Below are 19268 nucleotides of genomic sequence, written 5' to 3'. Positions count from 1 at the left end.
AAAAAAAAAAAAAAAACATCTTCCAAACTAAACTCTTTTCTCTGACCCTACGGAGAGGTGGCAGCAGTCAGGGGATGTGGTAATGAAACAGTGAAGCTAATTTCTCTTTTTTTTAATTTAAAAAAAACTTTTTAAAGATTTTATTTATTTAAGAGAGAGCACCCACTAGCAGGGTGAGGGGTGGAGGGAGAAGCAGACTCCCCACTGAGCTGGGAGCCAAAGGCAGGACTCTAACCCAGGACTCAAGATCACGACCTGAGCCGGAAGGCACCCCTAATTTCTAATTTCAACATAAAGGTGAACTACTACTTGCTTACATGCCTCAATGACGTTAGCAATCCCTCATATCTTTTAGTTCTCTTAAGTTTTCAAGGTAACTTTCACTCATGAGCTAATGTGGTTGTCATAAAAATCCCATGTTCTCCAAAGAAGGTTTACAAATGGCCAATAAGGACATGCAAAGATGCTTAACGTCATTAGTCATTAGGGAAATGGAAACTGAAACCATAATGAGAATCCACGTGATACCCATTAAAGCTTCTTATCAAAAAGATAGTAACGGGGCGCCTGGGTGGCTCAGTGGGTTAAAGCCTCTGCCTTCAGCTCAGGTCATGATCCCAGGGTTCTGGGATGGAGCCCTGCATCGGGCTCTCTGCTTGGCAGGAAGCCTGCTTCCAGCCACCCCTGCCTGCCTCTCTGCCTACTTGTGTTCTCTGTCAAATAAATAAAATCTTAAAAAAACAAAAAAGATAGTAACAAGGGGCGCCTGGGTGGCTCAGTGGGTTGAAGCCTCTGCCTTCGGCTCAGGTCATGATCCCAGGGTCCTGGGATCAAGCCCTGCATCAGGCTCTCTGCTCAGCACGGAGCCTGCTTCCCCCTCTCTTTCTGCCTGCCTCTCTGCCTACTTGTGATCTCTTTTTCTCTGTCAAATAAATAAATAAAATCTTAAAAAAAAAAAAAGTAACAAATGTTGATAGGGAGATAGAGAAATTGAAACCTGTATACACTACTGATGGGAATGTAAAACAGTGCAGCCACTTTGGAAAACAGCTGGGCAATTCCTCAAAATATTCACCATAAAGTTACCAGATAACCCAGCAATTCTACTCCTAGGTTTATAACCTAGAGAAATGAAAACATATGTGCACATAAAAACATGTACACCAAAGTCCACAGCAACATTACCCACGAGAGCCACAGGGACAAACAACGGATAGGCAGTCAAAATATGGTCTATCCATACAACGGAAGACAACTTGGCAACGAAGAGGAATGACAAATTAATACATGCTACAAGCTGGATTAACCTTAAAAAGATATTAAGTGAAAGAAGCCAGTCATTAAAGACCACATACCACATACTGAATATCCTTTATATGAAATGTCCAGAATAGGCAAATTTAAAAAGAAAGTAGACTAGTGGTTGTCTAGGGCTGAGAGAGTTAGGAGGAAACAGGGAATGATTCCTAATGGGGAGGGGCTTCTTTTTGGGGAAACGGAAATGTCCTAAAATTGACCATGGGGTCGGTTCCACAACTTTGTGAACGTCCTGAAATCCACGGAACTGTATACATTAAATAGGTGAACTCTGTGTGTGGGATTTACTTCTCGACACCACCCAAAAACAAAACAGAAAAGTTCACACACACAAATGCATACACCAACTGAATCGTTGTATTGAACGTTAATAGTTTTATCTCAAAATAATTATTTAGGGGCGCCTGGGTGGCTCAGTGGGTTAAGCCGCTGCCTTCGGCTCAGGTCATGATCTCAGGGTCCTGGGATCGAGTCCCACATCAGGCTCTCTGCTCAGCGGGGAGCCTGCTTCCTCCTCTCTCTCTCTCTCTGCCTGCCTCTCAGTGTACTTGTAATTTCTGTCAAATAAATAAATAAATAAAATCTTTAAAAAAAATAATTATTTAATAAAATGTAATCTAGCTTAAAAAATTCTACAAGAAAGGTACAATTATTTTGTTTCTACCCATTTGACCAAAATAAAGAGAGGGGGAGAGAGAGAAAAACACAGGGTCCAAAGACACGGGGTTAAAAAAAAAAAAAAAGTGAGCTGAGGCCTGAACCGGAGTTTTCTGACTCTTTATCCTCCTTCGTTCCACCAATTCTGTCGGTAACATTTGGAAACCTTGCCACGAAGAAATGCAACTCTGGAGGGCAGGAGGCAAATCATGACGTTTGTGCCTTCCCAGAGGAGTTTCTGGGAAAACTCAAATTTCACGTTATCATTTACTGAGCCCTCACGCGGCAGCATCTGCAGTGTCTCATCACGACCCACTCTTAATTAAGCTGACTCGGTTCAGCTCTGCGGGAGGGAGGGGCATCCAGTCCCTGGGCAGCCCCAGCCAGCACTGAAGCAAAATAAGCCCAAGAACGCGCTTCTGCAATCTCCTGGCCGCAGCAAGAACTTCCCTAAGTTGGCCCGTGTCTTCCTACTCGTACAGCCGCGCTTAAGGGCCGACAGAGTAAGGGGACTTCCATCAGTCGCGTGTTCAGGGGGGCACACCCCCGCCGTCATTCGACGAGCCCTGAGACCCAAGGGGTGGTGTCCCCAAACGGCAGAGAGATGCAGGAGTGCGGGAGCCGGTGAGGGAGCGCGGGGTGGGGCTGACGGCCCGACAGCCGCCCGGGTCCCGCAAGGAGGGTCAAGAGGGTGAGGGTCACTCCGGGTGGGAGGAGCCCGAGGTGGGGGACCGGCCGGAGTCGCCGAAGGGAGGGAAGGCGGAGCGCGGGCGCTCCAAAGGGATGTGACGAAGCTGGGCCGCACTCACGAAACGCTGGTAGAAGCGGACCAGCCGCGGCTTCCCGTGGTTGTTGAAAACCAGAATCGCTTGAATCATCTTCGCCGGCCACGTTTCTTCAGCGCCGGCAGCTCCCACAAAGCATCTCCTTCCGTCGCAACACGGCCACTTCCGCTGGGTGCGCCACGGAACGAGGCCCGCGGAAACGTGCCCCCGCGCTCAAGGGCCCGAGCGCGAAGAGTCCGGCTTCCCCGCACTGCAGGGTCGGCGGAGGGCTCGCCGCGGTCGGGCCGGGGCGGACCCCGGGGCACGACCGGGGCGTCGCATCGACTGGCGTCGGCTCGCCGGTCCGGGCCTGGCCAGGGCGCGAACCGGGATCTCCGCCCTCGCCCGGACGGAGCGCTTGCCGCGGAGTCCCCGGGCGGAGCACGCCGAAAGAGCAGATGCCCGACGCAGAAGCTGCCCGAAGCAGCCGGGCTCCCGGGCGACCGGGCGGCGGGAGCTTCCCCGTCCCGCCGCCCGCGCGAAAACGTGCAAGTCCTGCTTTCCCCGGCACACTCGCAGGACGGTTCTCAGTGTGCAGGTGCCGGCTCCTCTAGCCACTGTCCGCTAAGGGGAACGTTGAGTTCATTTTCGTTTTTCCATGGTCGGTAGTGAGTGGGGGATTAAGGACTCTTCAGTGCAAATGCATGGGGCGATCCCAAGTGGTAGATTGTGTTTCTTCTTCTAAGAACTTAGTGGGGGCGAGGGGGAGCCACGTCCCTTATTGCAGCTGGAGCTACACGTTGGAACCCCCTGTCCAGAGGACTGGCAGTGGGCATCAAAAGCCTTTAAAATATATAGACCATTAGGCCCAGCGTTTCCACTGTTAAAATTTATAATAAAAAGATTGTGGGCGTGTGAAAAGCCTCAGGAATGTGCATCTCAGGGACCCTAGGTGGTTCAGTCCCTTAACCAACTGCCTTCAGCTCAGGTAGGGATCAAGTCTCATATCAAGCTCCCCGCTCAGGCTGCTTCTCTCTCCCTCTGCCTGCCTGCCACTCCCCGTGCTTGTGCTCTCTCCCTCTGACAAATAAATAAAATCTTAAGAAAAAAAAGTACATCTCAGCAGTGTTAACTGCAGGGGAAAATGGGAAACAAATTATTCTGAAACGAGTTACTTGTTAAATGCCTTTTTTGGCATGCACATGAGAAATACTAAAAGGTCATTGAAAATAATACTGTGAAATGTTTACGGTATAGGTTAAGTGTTCTTGGCCTATCTGTAAGTGAAAGATCACACAAGGTATGTACATGGATATCCCAGTGTATAAGACTGTAAGTAGATATACCCAAATACAAATAATAATCATGTCTAGTGGAATGTCAGCATCACTAAGTGTTCAGCACTGCCCTGGTTATAACCGTGGCTCCGGTGACCACCTGGGTACTTCCGGCAAGTGCCTTCATCTCTAAAACAGGCATAGTATCAGTTTCCTTTACTTTAAAACTAGGCTCTTTTCTACTTGAAAAAAATTATTCCACTTAGACGGTTATAAGTACAAAATCAGTTGTTTGAAAGCACTTGGAGCAATGCATGGCATATAATTGAATGGTACATAAGCGATTTAACAAAGCAGTGAAATCTGATGTTTTTTATTTTTTTGAATTTTCTAAAATAAGTATATAACTCTTGTAGCCAGATTTTTTTTTTTTTAAGTTAAAAAATATCCAAGAGTTAAGCATCTGACCCTTGATGTCAACTCATGTCTTGATCTCAGGGCTAAGAGTTCAAGCCCTGCGTTGGACTACACCCCAGATGTGGAGCATACTTAGAAAAAAATATATGGGGGCACCTGGGTGGCTCATCGGGTTAAAGCCTCTGTCTTCGGCTCAGGTCATGATCCCAGGATCCTGGGATCAAGCCCCGCATCGGGCTTTCTGCTCAGCAGGGAGCCTGCTTCCTCCACTCTCTCTGCCTGCCTCTCTGCCTACTTGTGATCTCTGTCTGTCAAATAAATAAATAAAATCTTAAAAAAATATGAAGTCAATAAATATGCACTGAAAGTTGACAAAATGTTTCAAATGTTGAGGAGAAATAACAAAATACTAAAGCAGAAGAGTAATAAGGGAGACATAGCTCTACCAACTATTAAAACCTACTATGATAGTTCTAATTGTCACTATAGGGAGACATTGAAATAGAATAATAATTTAAGTATAAAATAACTTTAATATGTGATGTAGGAGACATCGTAACTTGAGAGTGGGAAGGAAGCCAATAACTGTATTGGGATAACTGGTTAATAATTTGAAAATAAGCTATTTAGTTATCTCACTTCCTACCCTTTCACAAATTAAAGGCAGAGTCGATTAAGGACTTAACTGTGAAGCCAGGTAATAACCAAAATGAAAGAACTGAAACCGAGTATCTAACATCTGAAAGGAGAATATAAACCTAGAAGCAATAAAAAAATTACAAAAAGTCAACAGATGTATCCATATAAAGATTTTATTTTTGTAAAAAAATCAATTTTTTTAAAAACAAGTTGATAAAATATGGTAAGTTGTTATATTTAAAATATAAATAACAGAAAAGACCTCCACCTTCAGTGTATCAATAGGTAAAGAAACTGAGTAAGCAAAGAGGAACTATATCTAGGTAATGAACATGGAAAGAATCTTTAAGCTCACTATCAATGGGGGAGAAAAGCTAATCGCAAATTATTAACTTTAAAGTATTGTTTTACCTTATCAAATACCATTTTTCAAATGTTATTACACCCAATTCTGGCAAAGGTAGCATGGAAAAGGCCCTCTCCTATAGTGCTGGTGAAATTATAACTCAGAACAACCCTTTTGGAAAGCAATTTGACAATCTAAAAAAACTTTTGCAGAAGACTCCTAGATTCCCGGTAATCTGACTCCTGGGAATCGGACTCTAAAGAAATAACCCCAAGATACAAAAATATGGTGGGGGTGCAGGACAGGGACGGTGTATGAGTGAGATTTAGGGAACTACATAATCTAGAACTTATTGACACGTTAATTATATTAGCTCCAAGTAGGAGTCAATTAATTACCCCAAAATTGGACAATGATAGAGCTGCTAAGTGGCAGTCAATCTTAAAAAACAATGGTTATGAAGACTCTGTAGCAACATGGGAAGCGATTATATAACATTAATTGAAAAAGGATTATCAAGTTTTATGGGTAGGTATGGTATAACAACCAAGGACACAATATTCCAGGAGCAGGCCCCACCCCCACCTCCATGGCTTTTCAGGTGCTCATGTCTTGCTGGAAAGTCCCTTTTCTCCTCCATCTACCTGGACTTCTTTCCATCTCCACTCCCCTCGCTACACACTCTATCTAGCCTCTCACTGTGACAATTAAGGCAGTCTCCCAGTTGGGCTCATTGCCTTCAGCTTCTCTGCAGTCAAATGATCTTTGATAGGGGTACCTGGGTGGCTCAGTGGGTTAAAGCCTCTGCCTTCGGCTCAGGTCATGATCTCAGGGTCCTGGGATCGAGTCCCGCATCAGGCTCTCTGCTCAGCAGGGAGCCTGCTTCCCTCCTCCTCTCTCTCTACCTGCCTCTCTGCCTACTTGTGATCTCTGTCTGTTAAATAAATAAATAAAATCTTTTAAAAAAATGATCTTTGATAGAAACAAATCAAATTGTACCACTCTCCCCAGAATCAGTGGCTTCCAGGAAGTTAAGGATAAAGTCCTAAAATACTTAACATGCTAAAAATACCCTGCCTGAGGTCCTGCATCATCTCCAACATCTCCACCCGTTCTCTGAGCTCCGGCCACAAAGGCCTTTACCTTTCTCCATCCCACGGTCCTTCTCTCCTTCTCTCCTTCCTTCCTTCCTTCACCTTTCTCCTGCCCATTTTTTGTCCAGGGCTTCCCCCACTGACACACTGGACCTCCTTTTATGGAATGGTGACCTGCCTGTATGACCTTGCCATACCCTTTGGCCCTAATGCTATGGGCAGCAGGATGCGCTCACTGGGTGTCTCTACTCCCAGTCAGTATCTCCAGTCCTCCTGCTGCTTAACTGCTTCCCTGGCCACCCCCATGACTGAGATCCCAGCATGCTCAACACCCAGCCAGCCCCATTCAGACACAGGACACCAGGGAGGCAGCTCCTATAATTGTCGAGGTGAGAGGTCACAGGGATCTAAACTAAGAAAAGGGCGACAAGAACAGAAGAGATCCGTGAGCAGACCAGTAACCCGTGACTTCAGGTGGCCTCACTGAAGCGTGAATCCCAAGCCTCACAGCCATATTGTCAAGCCCAGGCTCAAATATGCAAGAAGGTAAACGAAAATTGGAACCATGATAATAAGTTCGGGAAGCATAATATTACCTGCTCAACGGCTAATACCAGTGGAACTGATTTCAGCCTGGACAGATCAGCAGTCAAGGGTTTAGGCAAGTTCCCTAACATCTAAGGATATAACCCCACTTCACAGGGCCAGGACTCCTCTGGCCCCCGTGTCCAAGGTCCTTCTGTAGGTCAAGAAGCAAAGGATGGTGGATGGGCGGGGGCAGGTGGAGAACACAAGCTTGGCTTTCCACAGTCCTGGATTTGAATCCTGGCTGTGCCACTTATTGGCTGTGACTCTGGGGAAATTGCCTTAACCTCTCCAAAGCCCCTTTCCTCCCCTGTAGTATACATGTGGAAGCAGAATCACCCAGTGAAGATTACAGAGTTTGAAATCGGACTGCCTGGGTTGAAATTCCTCTCTCCTCTATATACTACGATGGAGCCTCTAAGCTTCAAAATCATAAAAAATTTAAAAATGGGAATAATCTCACATACCTCCCGGGATTGTTGGGACAGTTAAGTAAGAGGTTGCAAGCGCTCAGCAAGTACAGGTTTCCCCCACTATCAAAAAAGTACAGTATTCTCACGAACCCTATGAGAGGCAGTGAGGAAGCACTCACCATTAATTTCCATGGGGAAATGAGCGTTCTCTTAGGCTTTTCTGAAACCTTAGGGCACATCTTGCTAACACGGGCACAAAATCCATTGCAGTAAAGCACAGATGCTCCCAAACACAGTTCAAAGCTCTGGGGGCTTGATGCTTGGGTACAGTTCCCGGGGAAGGAGATGGGTGGGGTCCCTCTCACCACTTGGGGTGCACACTGTCTCTGTAATGGCTCCCTGGGAAACAAATGCTGAATGCTGTTTTCTTTTTTTTGGCCTTATTATCACAAAAATGAAAACCCCCTGCATATTTCTTTTGGTTAGAAAAAACAGGTACTAAGGTAGGTCTTTCATAAAAGCCAAGTGTTATAACATAAACTTTTGAAAAACGGGGGATATGGGTGCTCGTACCGGGAAGCAGGTCAGTGGCTAAGTTACCGTCATGGAAAGCATCTAGTGCTGTGTTTGACATATTAGGGGACTCAATAATTGTTAGTTCACCACCCCCCTATCTTGTCCCTGAGGCAGCAGGATCCGAATGTCACCAAGTCTCTGCCCCATTTGACTCCACATCCCGTCTCAGATCTGAGTGCGGGAACAGTACCCAGCAAGGGGATGTTCATGATCAAAAAGACTCAGCTTCCTTCTTATAGGATCATTGCTCAGCTGGAAGACTGTTCACACCTGACACGAACCAGTCAATGCACAGGAACCCTTTTCTGAAGGTTTACTCACTCATAAAAAGTTCTCAAAGTACAAAACAATAGCGACAAAGGTGTTATCAAAATGTGGCCTGGCAGAGTGAGCCTGCAAGGTGGGGACCAACCAGCCACACCTGGGAAGACTCTAGGCCTCCCTGAGAACAGCATCCCCATCAGACAGCAGCCAGGGGAGGTCAGGAGACAGGAAGCCCCGCAATGTTGCAGAGAACCCGAGGACGAATAAAGAGCTGGCAGCTCTGGGGAAGGAAAAGGGCATAGAGGGAACCAGGAGGTTTGAACAGAAGAGCAAAGGCTACAGCTCCGAGCCCTGGTGGTAGGGGGCAGGTGTGGGAGGAAGGCAGGATATACAAGGACAGGGGAAAGCATGCAGATGAGGGACATTCCCCAAGTGTACACCAAGACCAAGTTCATTTCCACTGCCTGCCTCTAGAAACAAGGCTGCCATTCAGGGCAAGGGGCCACAGTGGAAAGGTCTAGGAGATCTAGACTCACATCCAGGGAGGGCCCCTCCAGGAGCCACAGCATGGGGTGACATTGGTCATGTCACGGTCATGGATTTGACTTTAGCAGTGCTTATTCCAAGAGTATTCTGGGGCAGCTGGAGGAAGAACCATGGAAGACTTAGTGGACCGCTCCCTTGAACTCCAGAGTAGATGTTGACAGATCATAGTCTCAGCAGCGCTGGTGGCCTCAGAGACACTTCACGCCCACTCACCTCAGTCATCCTAGGGGTTAAGGGAAGAGAAGTGAACAAAGTGCATTTCATAAAAGTCTTCTACAAGTCACAGACCAACAAGGGTCCCACTGAGGGATACCAGTGGAGCCCTCAGCCACCTTTCTTGGCTTCACCTTGTTCAAGCAGACCAGGGAGCTGGCCTGGCAGCTCCGATCATGTTTCATTCTGAGACTCACTTTATTAGGACAAAGAGGAATCCAGACCCTCCATTCTTCCTTCCCTGCTTTCTCCAGCAAATGTCATTATCAGCATCACCTAGATAAATAGCCCATCTTCCTGGGACTTTGTTTTAAGTGTTCAGTTTGGGGCCTTTTGACATCAATTCAAATCTTCAGGTGAAATAAGCTTCAGAAAAACACATCCACTGTGGATGGACTGAAGATCAACTAGGGGGCTGATCTTTGGCACACATGTGTGTGCGCACACACACACACACACACACACCAACCTAGTGAGGACCAAGCCAGCCATCTTTTAGCCACTTTGAGCAGGGAGCCCAGAATGAAGGAGGAAAAAAAAAAAAAGCTCATTCAGCTCAGCTGCCACAACATGGCTAATGTATTCACTTGAAGTGAAAATGTTTGGAGATCCAACGGCATTAGGTTTCATTGGTTCCCCTCCATGGTCCATTTTTTCCCTCCCTTGCTTTTATTAATCTTTGGGACTTTCTTGTAGACTGGCACAGCTCAGACCCACCAAAAAAGAAAGGTCTCAAGTGGTCACCCTTCACTCCTTGAAAATAATTTTCCTGAGGCTGACTCAGTCTTGGGAATCCCGTAGAATTCCACCAAAGCTGGGGGCATACAATGCACGTTGCCCTGTCCTTGTCCTACACCCAACCTCAGCCCCTACAGACAAAATTCCTGTCGAGAGATAAACTGTACCAATGCCGGGCCCACGGTTATCGCTCAGGACCTACCCACTCCTCGTCCTCAGCACCGTCCCCCTGCTCTCGGGTCTCCTCCATGGCTCCCGCCGAAGACTTCTGCGCCATAATGTTGTCTGTCCAGGATGCCCCTGTCTTTCCATCACCAGCAAAATTACACTTGGTCACTGTTCCAGCCTCAAGTTTGGCTAAGGACTCTGAAAGAAGGGAAGAAGTTGAATGGCCCCATCTCCCTATTTTGGAAACAACATTGGGGGCTGGCCTGATCTGCTGGGGTCCCCTAGGCCGGGTTAAACCACTGCTCTCTCAGACCTGGGTGCCCTCGGGGAGGCCCTGAGTGTGATCTCTGATGCTAGAAAGGAGACATCACCCACAGGAACCACAGGATGGGGTGGCTCCCCCAGGATCCAGAGTGTTTAGGCTGTTGGCCCCAGGGCACTTGTCCAGACACTTAGGAACAGACCTCAGGACTAAGCAGACCTGGCCTGCTCCCATGAGCTCTGAGCAGGAGGGGTAGGGGAGCCTCAGACAGGAGGCCAGGAGCCTCTATAGGCCACAGGAACATGCTCACCCAGGAAGGGGCCGTCGCCTCGAGTTTTCAGCCGTACCCCGGCCCCCAGCTCCAGCTCCAAGGCCTCCATCTCTGACTCGGGCATCCAGAACGCCACTGTCTGGTCGGGGGTAAGGCTCTCTGTCAGCGCAAGCAGCTCTGGCTTTTGCACCAGTGCCTTCAGGGCCTCGAGCGTGAGCCTGTCGGTGTCCCCCATCGCCTCCACCTCTGTAGGCACACAGCACGAGAAGGTCGTTACTGCTGGAGTGGCAAGCACGCAGGAGGACCTTTTGGGAACCAGGTGAGGCTGGAGGGCTCTACACACACGGAACCACCTGAAGCAAAGGCTTCGCATCCCCATAGTGCCGGGACTCACGGAGGGCTTCCTGGCAGAGGAGATATGGGCATGGGCCCCGGAGCCAGGCTGCCTGGTGCTGATCTGTTTGCAAGCCATGTGAGCTCGGGCAGGTGACTTAACCTCCCTGGGCCTGACAGGTGGGGATAAAAACCGTACCCACCTGCTAGGGCTGACGTGAGGTGTACATGAAGTAACACGAAAGCAGTCAGCACGGTGCCTGGCATGCGGGAAACCCTCAATGCAAGTAAATGTCTTAATTATGCCTTTTAGACACAGGAAAAAACGAAGACTTAGAGAGGTCAGGTGAGTTGCCCAAGGTCACACAGCCAGTCAGGGGAAGAGGCAGGATGCAAAGCCTCCACACGTGCCTCCCCACGGAGGTCGCAGTGATGAGCCGGGGTCCTCTCCCGGCTCTCGGGGGCTCCTGGTAGGGCTGGAGCTGCTGGAATGAGTAGCCAACCGTGGCGATGCCCGTCCTCCCCCTTGGCCTGCTCATCCCAGTCCCGGCAAAGCTCGAGGTTCAGGGAGAATTCCCACAGGCTCACCTGCCAGCCCCGAATGTCCCAAATCTGGAAATCCCGGGTTGGGGACCAGGGCGTGGGGGGTGGGCAGCGGTGTCCCAGACTGAGAAGTGAGGACCTGCAAGGCCCTGAGACCTCACAAAGGTGTGCAGAGCCACCCCCCAGCTCAGCAACCCAAAACTGTCCCGCAAGTGGCCCTCTCCACGCCAAAAGACGCCCACAGATGAGGGCAGGGCTCGGCTGGAGAGAGCAGCCAGCTGGCCCAAGGAGCCCACACTGTTCCATTCAGGGTGTAAAACCTCCAAGCTCCGTCAGGAACATCAGGAACGCTTTCTGGGGTTCCCCCACATACCTCACTCCCACTAAGGGCTTTCGAACTGCTCCCTACTCCTCAGCCCTTGCTCTGCTCAACGTCCCTGAGGAACCAAACCACCTCACCTCCACTTCCCAAGAACCCCCTAATACCACCTGCCTGTCAATCTACTGATAAGCACGTGAAACCTCTCCTCCTCCCTTCGGTTCCCATCTCAAAGAACCACGAGTCCCCCTCCGGCCTCTAGCCAGCTCCCCCAGATCTGGGCTCCGGATCCCACCCACTCCCCCTCCTCGGGGACCGGGCTCTCCTTCTCCCTACCAGATCTTTCCTCAATGCTCTCCTGAATTCTGCCTTTGACACCCACTACTTCAGAAGCCCCTACCCCCACCCCGACTAGGGTCACTGGGAGCTCTTCACTGTGAGCCCACTGGAGGCTCAGTGGCCCCCACTTTCCTGGGGCTGAGACAGCACCTGACCTCATCACTACCTCACCCCCACCTTCACTGGGCCTCAGAGACACATAGGCTTCCCCCCAACCCTGGCCTCTGCAGGGGTCCCTCTCCTGCCCTTCACAGGCTCCTTCCCTGTTCTCCAGGTCGCTCTTCCCCAAGACGGCCTCCTGGGCACCTCCATCCACTTTCCTAGCTTCAGGACCAGCAATGCGTACCAACTTCTGAACATGTGCCTCCAACCCAGCCTGCTTCCTGCGTTCTAGAACTGTGGCCCCAAGGCCCCAGTGCACTGGCAGGCCCCTCTACCTGAAACTGCGACCACAGGTCACAGAGAGAACGCTTCTCCCCACACCTGCAGCCAAGCCCAAACCCGGGGGTCGCCCCTGATTCCTCCTTCACTCTCCTTGTCTCCAAGCACTGAGGCCACAGTCCCTCCTCTGTGTCCAATCTGTCCAGTCTCTCCATCCCTACCCACAGGCCCTTAATCCAGCCACCACAGCCTCCTAACAGGCCTGTTGGTCTCCCCTCGGGGACTGTTAAAAAGCGTTCTAATCATGTCGCTCTCCTACTTAAAACTACTCATGATGGGGTTCCCCTGAACCCTTGAGTGAGTGTCCCTTCTGGGGCCCTTCTCGACCTGGCCCCTGCCTCCTTAGCTGCTTCTCCTCCCCCTGCATCAGGGGCCCCCAGCTTCCAGCATGCCTTGGTACACAGCCCCCTCCTGAAACGCCCTTCCCAGCCCTGGCACCCTGCTAACTCCTGCTTTTCCTTCAGCATTTGGTCCTGCTGTCCCCTGCTCCAGGGCAGCCCCTGACCGTGCCTGCCTGGGCTCCAGTCCCGGACCCGTCCATCTCCGCTACCAGACTGAGGACATCTCGAGTGCAGGTCTGAGTCATGTTCGTCCAGGGACGAACAGGCAGCTCCACACGAGGCTCAGGGCCTGGTCCAGCACAGATGCTCGTTAAATAATCAGAGAATGAACGGACAACTGAGAGCATGAATGAGTAAACGGACAGAGGGACGGATAGATGGATGCTCATTCCACCTTGAAACCTTCTTCCACAGGGCCAGACGGCAAAGACATCCTTGTAGAGCCAAAACTGGAAAGAGGAATGAAGTCACAAAGGGCCTAAGAATCCCAAGGGAATTGGGGCAGGAAAATGGAGCCTGGGCACGAAGGCAGCGAGAGCCCAGAATACACGGTACACGGACGACTCTGCCAGACTCCAGGAGTCGGCGGGAGGTGGGAGGCCAGCCAGGCCATCAGGATTGAGGTGGGGCCCTAGGGATCCTCTGAGTGAAAGTGGGGGCAGGAAGGAGTCCAGCCAGGGGCTCAGGCCAGACATGGGCTTCAAGGCCAGCCACACTGAGAAGACACTCACTAGGGCCAAGGGACCCCCTAGAGACACAGAAAGGCCGCAGGCTCAGGAGGCCCTGAGGGAGGAATGATGGAGGATACCTACTGTAGGACGACATGAGGAAGCCCGTGTTGACCTTCCTGGTGGCGCTGAAGTTGGGCTCAACTTCATTTCCCTTGGGGTCGAACTTCCGGCGATGGATGCGACTGGGCCTGATGTACAGCACGTAGTAGCGCTCCTGGAGCCAGAAAGAGAGTGGGGGGCTGCTTCCCTCCCACCGACCTCCAACACACACACTCCCCACAGGGCTCCACGGCAAACCGCCCCCCAACCTCTTCCTCTATCCTGAATCCCACCTCAGCGCTGAAAGATACTCAAGCTTGGGCAGATGCCACCCCCCCCCCCATAGTCATTCACTTATCTAATCATGTGCTTAGCCCAGCACCTGCAACACAAAATGAACCACGTAGACAGCTGTGAGATGGCAGGCCCCAGGCCTGACCCCAGGGTCTCCACCCAGCCAGAGACAGAAAACACAGACAAAAAACCATAACCCAAGCGACAAGGACCCCAAATACTGCAACGCGGGAGTGAAAAACCCAAGTGTCATGGAAAGGGCACTGTAAGGGAGTTCTGAGTGAGGGCAGCCACAGTGCCTCTTCCAACACATATGGGACCTGGGGCAAGTCCCTCCCAGCCTCAGTTTCCCCTGTGGCATGGGGACAACGCACTGTCTACTTTCAGGAATGTTGCAAAGGTTCAAGGAGATGACAGAGGAGGCAGCACGGTGGAAAACATGGAGGGTGCTGTCAACACCGCTTGCCAGCGGCTCTAAGCCAAACAGGCAGATGACACCCCCCCCCCCGCCCCGAGACTGGAGAAGAGGAATCCACCTCCCAGGAAAAACAGAAAAGGCAAGGTCTCGAAGAGGGGGAGATCCTAGGACTGCGGGGGAAGAAGGGTGAAGGGAGACTATTCAAAGCCTGGGACCGGTATGAAATCAAAGTCAAGGTCCCTTGTGTGTGTCTGAGTGACATGGGGAATGCAGGGGCCTCACGAGTATCCAGGCTGAGAATACAAGTAGCATCAGTTCACGATGGGCCCTGCGTTGGTATTCAGAGCTTGGACTTGATCTGGTAGACAAGAAGGAATCCTCGAAGGTTTCTGAGCGGCAGCGAGATCCTAAGAGAGGTCTTTCGGGAAACGGGCTGGCAGCAGGGCAAGGACGAGCGTTGGGGGCAGCCCGAAGGCAGGAGGGGCGGGTACAAGGTTTGAGGAGGACAGGCTAAGTTCCTGAGGCTCACCCGAGGCCCGTGGAAAGAGGAAGGGAAGGGCAGGGGAAGGCATGGTCAAGGGAGGAGGCCAATAGGACCAGGCACAGCTCGCCTGGGGGAGAGGGGAGGAAGAGACAGTGCAGGTTTGCAGGCCTGTGGCCAGCAGCTGGGAGGTGTATTGCCTTATCATAGGGCGGGGGAGCTGAGAGGGCCGAGCTTGGGCAGGGCTAAGAGAGCCCCATAACAGGCTGGAGTGAACTAGCACTGGCTTTGCAAGGCTCCATCCACTTTCTGTTGGATGGGGGGCTGGGGGCTCTGGATTGGTTGTCCACCCTCCTGACTTGCACACTGAGGAGGGGGTGGGGGAGCGGCGGCTCTCCCCAGGGCCACAGGACAGCAACAGGCGCTGAGCAGCACCAGGCCTCTGGCCTGCCTTGGGGGCACTGAGATGAGCTTGGCTTTAGGGATCAAGAAATGAAGTGGTGAGCACACGAGAGCGGGGCTCTATGAAAGGGGGCGGAAATTCAGATCTAGTGCTCGGGAAAGCGACACCTGCAAGCAGCAGAGGTGTGTGTGAGCACACCTGAGATGGCGTGGTGACAGAGGGCATGACCCCAGGGACGTGAGAGGGCAAGGGAAGAAGGTACCAGGACTTGGGAGCTGAAGCCCCCCACAGGGTTGACCACGCAGACTGTAGGCTGGACAAAGGCCCCTCACACAGCAACCCATCCCCCACCCCAGTGTCCCCACCTGTACGCACAAGGACGTCCTAGAAACCCAGACTTCCAAAGTGCCCAGCCACACACAGTGGTGCTCAAAGAAGAGCAGGACCGCGCCAAGAGATTCACCGCTTTGCAGAGGGAGAACTTCAAGGGTCCTTCTAATAGCAAATTCCACCAGTACATTTAAAATAATGCAATTCCCAAAAGTTCCAAGGACACGCAGCCTCCCAGGAACAGACGTGGTACTCAGAAAGGGGAAGGTCACTGCCGGCCGCTCACACCCACACAGGCTGCTAACCCGCTCTCCCCTTGTCCATTAGGCCCCAGGGCAGTGGGAACCGCCAGACCAGAAGCCAGAAATCTGGGCCCTCAGCCCTCCCAGAATAAAGAGCCACTCATCCTGCGCAGCCAGTAAGGCTCCCAGCGCTCTAAACAGAAGGTGACAGGCCCTCTTCACAGCGCCTTCCGGCCACACAGCACCCACAGCCTCAGCCCTGAACCAGTCACCTCACCGTTTCTGCTCCCACCCTCCCAATCCCAGCCCCAATGGGGTTAGGGCTGCTCTGTCTTATCAGCAAGAGCCCAGGTCCTGCCCTCTGTCCTCTGCCTAGCACAGTCCCAGTTGGCCCCTTTCCACCCAGTGGCCCCTTTGGGCTGCTATCTCCCCACTCACCCCCCCCACCTGCCTCATGAGCCCCTCCAGGAATGAGCTGCACCCCAACTCTGCGCACTGGCAGAGCCGAGCACAGGGAGATGGCTTGGTGGCTGAGGACCAGGAAGCGAGTCCCTGCTGGTGTCCCCCAGCAAGCATCCTCACCTTCCTGTCACGGGCGTCCAAGATGCTGTGGCGAGACACATCGACCAGTTCTCCCTCCAGCAGAACGCCGTTTCCCCTGGGGATGAGAGAGAAAGAAGGGATCCGCTTCTGTCAGTCATCAGGGAAGAACCACAAGTTCAATGGCCCAGGTCGGCGGGGCCTGCACTGGGACCGTAGCAGGGCCCACAAGTGTCTCCTAGTCGCCTGGCCCCCAAGTAGGCCTGGTACTGAACAGGTCCTCCATTCCTCGGAGGGCCCCCAAAGGCTGGGACGCAGCGCAGAGGGTGGGGGGGGGCAGCCTCAGGCTGCAAGACCAAGCTGTGGCCCCTCCCCCAAGGGTTTACTGTAATGTACAGCCTCAGTCTTCTTAGCTAGAAAATGGGAGAGTAACAGCCACCTCACTCTGCTTCTGTGATGACCACAGCATAAGATCATGTAAGTGAAGGGGTTTATATACTATTAAGTGCTTACTCAATATAAAGGATTTTACTTTTCTATTAAGCCAAATTTGAGGAAGGGATCTAAGCTGCTATAGAGTCTCTTTTTCAACTATTTGGGTTTTTTCCCCCCACCTGTCTTAAAGTACTTTCTATTCTTCTCCTCACCTAGAGTTGGGAAAATCCAAGCTTAGAAGTTCCATGACTAGCCCAAGAGGAACTAGATTGCCGCTTCCCTCTTCTAGTTTTCATAAAAGAACCGGAGGCTTCCCTTTTTAGAGCCACAGAAATGGGAGAGGGATGGGGACACGAAAGGATGGGGATGAAAATGGAAATTCGCTCTACTTGGCTTACCCTACCCATCGCCTCACCTCCAAAGTCTTGTGTTTCTAACTGCAAATGGAAGGGTCCATTTGTTCTCATAACCTCTCCAGTGCGGGTGACGACAGCCACCCCTTCCCCATCCGGAGCCCCCACGCGCCACCAGGCAGGCACGGCCGTCCCACGGCCATGCCAACTGCCCCGCGCTCCTGGGGTCCCTGCACGACGTGCTCCCTGCAGGGGCGGGAAGTGGGCCGGCCTGTGCCAAGGCCTGCAGGCAGGGCGCCGAGGCAAGTGGTTAGAGTTCACAGCCGCGGCCAGGGAGGGGTTGAGCCAAAGGTCGGTGCTTTTGAGGGTCGGGAAGGATATGGGGGATCAGCGGGGAGTTTGAAGCCGATCTGTGTTTTAGGGGGTGCGCTCCGGCTGCAGGGCGGAGGGGAGCGCCGGGGTGCGAGTCGTGGGGTAGCTATGGCCATATCTGCCTTTCCTATCCCCCCGCACCCGGACCACAGTCCCCTCCCCAAGCCCGGAGCCCGGGTTCCACGCGGGGGACGAACCGGCCCCGGGGGTCGGGGAGGCGGGGGCACAGCGGCCTACCCCTGGTGCGCGGCGGGGTCCCAGGCCCCCGGCAGCCGCGCGCTCCGCACCGCCTTGTTCCGGAGGGCGCAGTCGTGGTAGATGCGGCTCATGACGCGCTCGGCCGCGGCGCCCGCAGGCCTGGCGCTCCCGGGCAGCGCGCGGAGTCTCGGACGCGGCGCGGGGGAGCGCGGGGGGGCGCGCGCGGGGCAGCGATTCCCAGGCGCGGATCCGGGAAGGGCGCGGTCTGGGCCCGGCTGGCCCTGGCGGGACTTAAAGGGGCCGAGCCCAATTCCTGCCGCGGGACGGCGCGCGCGGGGAGGTGGGCTTCCGGGAAGACCCGCAGTTGGGGCCTCTTTGTGGGCGGGGCGGGGGGGGGAGGGAGCCAAGTCCTCCTCTTTCCCTGCCTTCCTTGTTCCTATAGGGAGACCCCGTCCCAACGCGCGTCCCAATAAAGGGGAAATTAAGGCCCAGAGATCCTACAGGATCTGCTCTGGAAGGAGCAGGAATGGAGTAAAGGGTACAGTCTTCAGGGATGGCAGGATGGTCAGCACAGAAGAGGCTCTTCGTGCTCTGCCCAAGGTCCCACAGTGGCTGGGGAAGGGGTTCCAGGGATCAGTGCTTGGGTGTCATACTGAGGCTTGAACCCCAGCTGCGCAAGCATGAGCAAGTGTCTCGACCTCTCTGAGCCCATTCTTTTTTGTCTACGGGGTCGGTATCCCAGGGGTGGTACCGGTTCGGCTTCGTAAACTCACTCTAGCACAGAGCATTTCCCCTCTCTGCCTTCCCCCACAGCTCTTGAATCCCTCCCCAGCGCCCCACTCCCCCTGCCTAAGTACGTAAAAGCAGAGAGGGGCATTTTCCAAGCCTGGGGGCAGGAGTCTGTTCCGACCCTGGGATTGCTGGAGAGCCTGGGTTCTCTTAGACCCATTCATGGAATTCATCTGTGGTCTCTGGGGGAGCATCCAAAAGGGGAGGTGGCCTGGGAGATATGTGGGAGTCCAAGATGAGCTCAATGGTGGAGGAAGCACCCTTTCCCCGCAACGCACGTTAAGACTTTGGTGGGTCCTACGCCCTTTTGTTTTCAAGGGCTCCTTGATTAAAAAAAAAAAAAAAATTATATATATATATATATATATTTATGTGTGGGTTGACATAAAGATGAATATATTAATATTATATATTAAAACATTTTTTTCAGTCTAAAAATTCCTTTTTTCTTCTAGTTTTTTAAAGAAACTAAAATATTTTCATGGGTCCTAGGCACTGTGTCAAACAGATTCGTTAGCTCCCCTGCTTCCTCCTCAGTCTGGCCTACGTGGCTGTTCCAGAAAGTCTGAGAGAGAAGGACAAGAACCCTAGTGGGCTCTGAGCAGAACTATCTCTGGGCTTTCTCTGTTCAAAACTCCCCTGGCTGATATAAGAAACTCCTACAACTTAATAGCAAATCCCCAAATAACCCAATTAAAAGATGGGCAAAGGAACTGTATCGATATTTCTCCAAAGAAGACATACACATACACATGGTGAACAGGTACATGAAAATCTGCT

At 52.1% G+C, this 19268-nt stretch overlaps 2 protein-coding genes across 2 annotated transcripts in view; both read right to left on the bottom strand.

Annotated features, from left to right (window-relative positions):
* AP3S2 (adaptor related protein complex 3 subunit sigma 2) overlaps window positions 1-2940 on the bottom strand; it is a 52132-nt gene extending 49192 nt beyond the window's left edge. Inside the window, exon 1 of the mRNA XM_059371577.1 lies at window positions 2784-2940. Within this exon, the coding sequence (XP_059227560.1) occupies window positions 2784-2852 (69 nt within the window). The 5' untranslated portion in view covers window positions 2853-2940. The remainder of the gene's footprint in view (window positions 1-2783) is intronic.
* Window positions 2941-5226: 2286 nt separating this feature from the next.
* Window positions 5227-17914, bottom strand: ARPIN (actin related protein 2/3 complex inhibitor). Its single transcript, XM_059371576.1, has 6 exons — window positions 17739-17914; window positions 16384-16459; window positions 13676-13808; window positions 10587-10793; window positions 10049-10212; window positions 5227-9118 (listed from the first exon to the last, which is right to left on the bottom strand). The coding sequence occupies exons 1-6, from the start codon at window positions 17828-17830 to the stop codon at window positions 9110-9112; spliced, it is 681 nt and encodes a 226-aa protein (XP_059227559.1). The 5' UTR covers window positions 17831-17914; the 3' UTR covers window positions 5227-9109.
* Window positions 17915-19268: the final 1354 nt, after the last annotated feature.

Source organism: Mustela nigripes, chromosome 13, assembly GCF_022355385.1.
Source record: "Mustela nigripes isolate SB6536 chromosome 13, MUSNIG.SB6536, whole genome shotgun sequence".
NCBI classification, from domain to species: Eukaryota; Metazoa; Chordata; class Mammalia; order Carnivora; family Mustelidae; genus Mustela; species Mustela nigripes.
Note: the sequence above shows the minus strand (reverse complement) of the source record. Positions and strands in the feature narration are given on the sequence as shown.